The sequence below is a fragment of the Phaethon lepturus genome, unplaced genomic scaffold, assembly GCF_000687285.1.
Source record: "Phaethon lepturus isolate BGI_N335 unplaced genomic scaffold, ASM68728v1 scaffold51073, whole genome shotgun sequence".
Lineage (NCBI taxonomy): Eukaryota > Metazoa > Chordata > Aves > Phaethontiformes > Phaethontidae > Phaethon > Phaethon lepturus.
The window spans coordinates 4841-12539 of record NW_010532181.1 but is presented as its reverse complement, the minus strand read 5'-3'; the positions used below and the strand labels follow the sequence as shown (position 1 = coordinate 12539).

The following is a 7699-nucleotide window of genomic DNA, read 5'->3' as shown; positions in this document are numbered from 1 at the left end:
CTCGTGAAAATCAGCGTCTCCCTCAAAATCCAGCCCCACGACGGGGCGGTGTATTTCAAGGTGGACGGGCAGCGCTTCGGCCAGAACCGCACCATCAAGCTGCTGACCGGGGCCAAGTACAAGATCGAGGTGGCCCTCCGGCCCGGCACCGTCCAGGCCACGTAAGTGCAGCCTCTCTTCCCCCCTGCTTTATTTTTAGAGGTTTAATATTTTTTCCTGGCAGGCTGACAGCACGGGGTTTCCGTGATTTGTCCCTCACCCCCCTCCTTTTGCTTTGGTGGCCCTGTTTCTAGGTCCCTGGCCAGCTGTTCCCACTGCTTTTCCCGACTGGCTTGGGAGACGCTTCCTTCCCTCTCCTTCCCCTGGAGCTCTTTCAAGCCCAGCTCCTCTCCTCCCTTCTTCCCTGAGGTTTGCCCTGGGGGCAGACAGAAAAGGTCCGCTGGCCCTGCACACTTTAGGGATGCACCATGCCCACGCCTGGCTGCAGCACGGCAAATCTGAGGCTGGGACCAGAGAGCACACAGATGGGGAGCCGGCTCTGGGTGGAGAAGGGATTCCACTAACCTCTCCCCAGCTACTCGAGATCAGATCCCTCCAGCCTTTCCCTTCTACACCTTCCCTGGGTGACTGCAGAACCTTGACATTTCTTCAGGAGCCCCAGTGAGTCAGCAGCACCTGCAGGTCTGCTAAAATCCCTGAAGCATCCCCCAGCACAGAGGCTGCCAGCCCACATGCTGGCTCTGAGTTGTCCCAGAAGGGGACCTGTGGGGCTGCTGAAAGACTGGATCCCATCTCTTTGCAGGACAATGGGCATCGGAGGCGTCAATGTCCCACTGGAAGAGAAATCGAGGGATGCACAGGTGGCCTCTTACACAGGGATCTACGACACAGAAGGGGTACCCCATACCAAAAGCGGGGAGAGACAGCCCATCCAGGTCAACATGCAGGTATGTGGTTCTCAAAGCCTGGCATGGGAAGGGATGGGAGGGGTTCACTCCCAGAGAGGGAGTTGTGGAGCTGAAATATTCCAGGGCAAAGTTTGATCACAGCCGCTGCACTCCCCTCTGCTCTCCGTCAGTGAGACAGCTGGTCAGAGCGTAGCTGGAAAACACAAGCCCTGCTTCTTGAGGGAAAGCCAAGAGAGCAGCAAGGGCTAGGAAGTAGTAGAGGGATTTCTAGAGATTTCTAGAGATTCGCACAGCGAATTGGGGTGCTGCAGGAGAAAGAAACAGGAGCTGAACTTCTCACCTTTCCTGCAAGGCGTATTACAGACTTCAGGAAACTCCCTCCAAGGTCCCTAGCTAGGAATCCAGTCCCAAGCCCTTGGCATACAGGAACCCTCCTTCTGCTTGCCAGCACTGCCAAGTTTTTTGGAGCAGAGCATGCCTCAAGCACAAGGAGTGGCTACTCTCCCCTTCCACCTCTCATCTGCAGGATGCCTGAGGACTTGCCAGAGGCTGAAAGTATGTGTGAGAATGCCTCCCCCCCGCCAAGGCTCTCTTCTCCCCTTTTTTCTCCATATGCTTACACAGTTTCTGCATCCGCAAACCTAAGTTCTTATTCAAGTGGCTTCATGAGAAGCCCAAGCTTAACGAGAAGCTCCAAGGGCCAGACTTGGTATATGCCATGGCCTCAAAGTGAGATGACAAAAGCTCAAGCCCATAAGGCAGCAGAGCTGACAGAAGCCAGGAAGAGCAGCAGGCAGATTTCCACAGCACTCTTTGGGTGGCGTGCTCAGGGTGCAGAGGGTGATTTGTTTTGTTCTAGCTTTGGTTTGGTTGTTTGGGGTTTCTTTTCCCCGCTCCTGATTTCAGTTGTGAGGGATTCCTGCTGTTTATTCTATGCGCCCTTGTACCAAAAAGGGGAAATGGGGCAGTAAGCCATCTTTATCTGAAGCTCTCTTAAGGGTCTGTTCCAACTTATACAGGTTTAGGACCTTGCTAAGCCTACCAGATTTCATCTTTTTCTCACACTTGCTCACTGCACTCAAGATTTCATCTTGATCTTTATCTTCACTATTTTTTTCTGGAGTCATCATTTAGCATGACAGTCCTCTACTGAATAAGAATTGTAACATCTCCATTTGGAGCTTCTAATAATTACAGCATGCGTAACTTAATTTTGGTGACACATATCACATTAAGAGTTACCACTTCATAATCTTAGGTTAATAAGACTACTCTGAATATTTGTCCACAATAATCACTTTTCTACACGGTCGCCTCCTTTCAACACCCAGGAAAACCAAATGTCCAGTATGACTTCTCAACCAGCAGAACAGGGCTGCTGGATGTCACCACTGAGTACTGCAGTTATATTTCACAATGTCCTTATATCAGGAGGTGAAAGGGCAGTGCTCCTCAAAACCCTAGCTGCTTTCACTAAGGCATCTCTATTTTGATAGCCACCTTTATCCTTAAGTGTAGCACTGATGTGAGCTCTGAAAATCTGGAAGTTTAGCTCTTCTTATGGAGAAAATCAAGTCACATAAATCATAAATGAAGCAATTCCAAGAAATGCAAAGAGGTTCTGATTTTCAGATACAAGCTCTGAGCTGGTTTGTTGCAGCATCAGAATGAGTAGCCACAATATTTGTCCAAACAGTAGCTTTCACAAATCAAATCCTGGGGTATTAACCATGAAGCTAATAGGATTTGCAAGTGTTAAGCAGGTCCTCAACCTCCTTTAGGATCTGATCTTGATAGATTGGTTGTTCAGTACAGACTTAAATGTCCACAACTGATACTTTTAATTATTAAATATAGGCAACTCAACAGGGATTTACATGTTTAACTCGTCATTTAGCTGCTTAGCTAGACAGAGCCATAACAGATTTAGGGAACCAGCCTCAGACACCCCGGCTTGAAAACGGCTTCTAATACTTACTTCCTGAATCTTCAAAACTGGGCTCATTGCAGACAGCTTTAAATTTTCCTATTTCCTTCAACTATGAGGAACTCGTAGTTCCTCCACTTCCTTTTCTATAAGAGGCAGGAAGGCATAAAATCTGAACTCACATGAGAAATAGACCGTGAAGTCAGTCCTGCAGTTAAAAAATGGTCTGATACTGCCAATTTAATGCCTAAAAGCCAGAAAGTCCATAAGAATTTATTACCCATCTGCTTTAAAACTTTAAACAAATAATTCTTCATGTTCCTACTTCAACTGGCTGGTAGACATCTTACCTGTTACAGCCATAGTTTATACATGTAAAACAGCGATCCCATTTCTGAATTCCAGAATCTAAGGATGCATTTGTTCCCTGAGTGCTCAAATATGCACACTATCCAGAAACTGCTGAACATCCTAGCAAATGGTGTAAACTAAGTTAGAAACCTCTCTTTGGATGTCATTTTATTTTTGGTCAGACTAGATTAAGATTGAATAAAGAAGCCAGACCTCCATTCCCATAATAAATAGCCATCAAATCATCCTAGCATGCAAATTCAGTGATTAAATAACTATTCACACCTATAGCAGTGGATGCCAGAGAATAGCAGACAGGGAAATAGGCTTCTAAGCCTGACCTACAAAAGAGCAGGGCCATCCCTCCTCCTTGGGCAAGCCCATGTACAGGCACAGTGGAGGAGCCAGGATTCAGCTGCAGGAGCCACAGGAATTCAGGGGAGCTCTAAGGATGCTGAATGCTTATTACGCCACAGAGCTGCTGCATCTGCTAAGTACTGGGCTGGGGGGGAAGGCACATGGTAGGAGAAAAGCTCTGCAATTAATTCTTTCCTTCTCCTGGAAATCCACAGCAGTCAGACTACTCAGAGCAGCTCAGCAAACTGGGTCATTGGAGGAAGATAGAATTTGTTTTCTTCCTTTACCTTGTTGAAATTCAGATCCACCACACATTAATGAAACTAAACGCTGCTCTTGTATCATATTACCTTCTACAAATACTATTAGAAATGCCTTTTCTTCCTCAGTTTCCAGACTGAGGGTGGCTGATGCTCCTCTTTGACAATTTTTCTGTGTGGATTGTGCACAGTAATACCCAATATGCTTAACCTTTACTATCTTGCATTATGAGTGTATCAGGACTATTATCAGAGATAATTAAGGATTTTTTTTCATTAATCAAGGTTTTAGTTGCTGGGAGAGATAAAATAGCCTGTACATCTGATTCTCTTTGTCAAAGGAAAGAAAGGCAGAAATATTTCAGCTACTCCTTTAAGGTAACACTTGCAACTGGAGCCAAATAAAGACCTTCCACTAACAGCACACAGCAATTCCTGCTTTTGTCAAGGTTAAATTTAAGTTACCACAGTGGGCTGGGGGAAGGTTTAAAGCAATGTCCATTACATAGTAGCAGCTTACAAAGCACACCTTGAATTTTAAAAAGAAACAACAAAACAAACATGTCCTTCTGAGAAAACTGAATACACAAGGCTCTACTTGCAACTCGGGAAGAGTCACTGTGTAAAAGGTTTGCTAATGTGATTATAATAGGCAGATGATCAAAGGTCAGCTCCCAGGCACATGATGGGAATGGAAAATAGTCAAGTGAAGAAGCTGTCATTAAAGTGAGTGATGGAAATATTTAAAAGCAAAAAAATGTTGAAGAACAGAGTGTTGTTCAGTAGCGCTGAATCTACTACCTAGTATCTTCTAATAACATAGCAAAATCAACAAACCATACTACCAGGACCAACAGCAATGCGTATAGGCCTCACACCCACACTTTGGACACTCTGAAAGGTCTCAAGCCACAGGAACACAAATTTTACGTCACCATCGTAACTGAAGTCATGATATACCCTTGTTGAGCCTCATTCATATGTTTTTTCTAATATTGAAAGGGTAGCTAGCAACAGCTTCAAAAAGTGAGAGATTTTGCAGAACTTAGCATAGCCATAGTCTCATTCACTTCCCAGTTGCAAACACCATCAGAAAACTTGCAGTCATCGTCTCACTGCTGAGATATTTCACTGTATTAGATACTTATCTGCTAACATGCACTGATTATCTCCTTCCTAGCCTCTTACTCATAGCTAAGTTTGAAAAGCTGCACTATCACAGTACAACTAGAAATTACAGAAACACACAAAGGAAAACTTCTTTTACTTAAGTTTCATGTAAAATGCTGAACAGAATCCTAGGGAAGGCCTAAGTGGTCAAATAGCAGCATGTCTCAACCAAGACACTGCAAACACAAGGCTACAAAATACAAGGACGTTAAACATTTCAGACTGAGCGAAAGAAGGAATCTTCCCAGTTGTAACTGCAGCCTCTAGGTATGGTATAAAGGTGAAGTGATGGCCTGTATCACTACACATCGCTGCTACATGATATGTATATACAAGCCACTTAGAGATCATCATGCCAACCACTGCTGTGTCATCTTAAGAAGGATTATAGCTTTGGTTGTTGCTCTTAGTAACATTTATTCATATGGGAACTTGAACATTTTTACTCCCTTGCCTTTCCCAGATAGAAGCACAAGAGGACGGTACACGGCAGGTCTGATCCTTCATGTTTTATGTATGCCTAAGCATAAAAGACTTTATGACTGCTAGAGCAGGCTTTACAGATCTTTGATTTATTGACCTGAGGAACAATAACCCTTACATTGCTGTTTTACGTTCTGCAGTTTCGTAAGAGTGTTGTTTCTCTCTATTAATGAGAAACCAACAAAATAATCAGCTCACTAACACTGATATTCCCTCTTCCACACAGTTTGACGACATTGGTGTGTTTGAAACAGTCTGGCAAGTCAAATTCTACAACTACCACAAACGGGATCACTGTCAATGGGGAAACAGTTTTGGTAGTATCGAATACGAATGCAAACCAAATGAAACGCGCAGTCTTATGTGGATCAATAAAGAGACCTTCCACTGAAGAGATGTGAAACCAATACTGCTGGACAATCTCCCTAAAGAAAAATCTACCTTTTTAAACCAGCAAGAAGCCTTAAAAAGGCATACTGTAATATTGCTTTGTTCCATAAGGTTCCAACAACTACGTTGTATATGCAGGTGGTGCCACTAAAATCTTTGCCTATTACTGTATTTTAAGTTTACCATGGCATCTGCAACATTCTTTATCTGTCACCCTGAGAACACTGTAAAGTTCATGGTAAAGAATACTTGATAGCTGGGTAGAAAGTCATACCATCTTAATACTGTCATAAGTATTACGCCCAACTAAAGAGTTCCACTAGGTGTAACAACTTTTGTGAAGTGTTTTGCGTTATTGCTTAGAATTTGGATGCAACATCACATTGGTGATTTCTGTATTTGTATTTGAACCTAAATCGGTGTGCTTCCTCAAACATTCTGATATACACGTCATCCCAGTGGACAGCAAAAAGTACAAATTATGGATATTTGTAGGTTTAGCTAAATGGCAGCTACTGCACTGTTGATATTGTGCTTTCACACCAGGGGATTTGGAAACTTATTCTCCCTTTTGTTAAGTGCTGTAAGATATTCTGTGAGGTTTGCTAGTTTACCAAATCTCCCAAAATAGGATTCTTTGTTGTTAAGTTTACCAGTCCCTGAAATAGCTTTAGGAAACTGTATAAAATGCGCTAACCTGAATGAAGGAAAAGCAGTAAATCAGTTGTGGTATCAAAGACATCTAACAACATGGCTAGTATCTATCTTAAGATCAGATACTATTCTTGAAAGATATAGCACCCATACTTAATTTAAGTCTTAGATTAAGAGTTCTGATAGTAATCTCCATTTTTATTTTAATGATACATTGCTCAAATCAGTGAAATCCTACAAATAAACTCTTTCAAGCCTGACCACTGTATTATACCAAACTAGACAGGATTTCTGACCAACAAACAATCAGCAGTGTGAAGACTGCAGATCCCAGTGCATGTTTATAAATGCACTGCAGTCTTTCAAATAAAGATAAGCATGTAAGCATTTGCACAATTATGACTAAAGGTGCTACATAAACACTAGATCAGTGTTTAACACATACAGACAACAAGAAGCAAACATATCTTTTCTTTCAGTAAATAAAAGCAGGGAAACAAGTACACTGTCGCATCCCCAACTTGGGCTGAAGTCAGCTGTCAGTTCTTGCATATCTGTTATTCCCTTTGTGAATAATTTGTAAATTGTGTATGTAAATGGTAACCATGACTTTTGATCTTTATAATAAAGGACTTAAACAATTTCTTCTCTCGTATGACCATCTAAACGAGTTGAAAATACTGTCTCAAAAAAGGTAGTGGCTTTAGAAAGTCAGACAGCAAAGATTATGTAGTCAGTGCTTTCTGAGAATCCAAAGTATCTCATGTTCTTTACCCAAAGCTACCATTTCTTGGAAATATAGATCCAATGTGCTAGAATGCAGACAGTTAATGTGGTAACACTCAATAGAGCTTATTGATAAAATTCAACTGCAGTTTGTTGCACTAACATAGCGTGGAAAGTAGAGATTTGGGAAAGTGAAATATTTTCTTCCATTGAATTACTAATCAAAAAGCTTGACTTTTCAAGATTTCTACTGACAAAAGAGCCTGACAGTAGCACTGATGTAAAACACCACTGGAACAGCAAGCTCGCCAGCTGCATCTCTGCTCAGGGGCAATATTACACAGGTGAATTTCACTGTGATGTAATTCTAGAAATAATCTCCTGTGTTAACTTCTTTATGAAAATGAAAAAACTGAATTCAGTAAATTCAAATGAAATCTATATTTCAGACAGAAGTGTTATTGCCAGCACTT

General features: G+C 42.3%; 1 protein-coding gene across 1 annotated transcript; it reads left to right on the top strand.

The window, feature by feature from the left end:
* The first annotated feature begins 6 nt into the window (after positions 1 to 6).
* CNRIP1 (cannabinoid receptor interacting protein 1) lies at positions 7 to 6239 on the top strand. Its single transcript, XM_010284754.1, has 3 exons — positions 7 to 161; positions 803 to 947; positions 5683 to 6239. The coding sequence occupies exons 2-3, from the start codon at positions 807 to 809 to the stop codon at positions 5845 to 5847; spliced, it is 306 nt and encodes a 101-aa protein (XP_010283056.1). The 5' UTR covers positions 7 to 161; positions 803 to 806; the 3' UTR covers positions 5848 to 6239.
* Positions 6240 to 7699: the final 1460 nt, after the last annotated feature.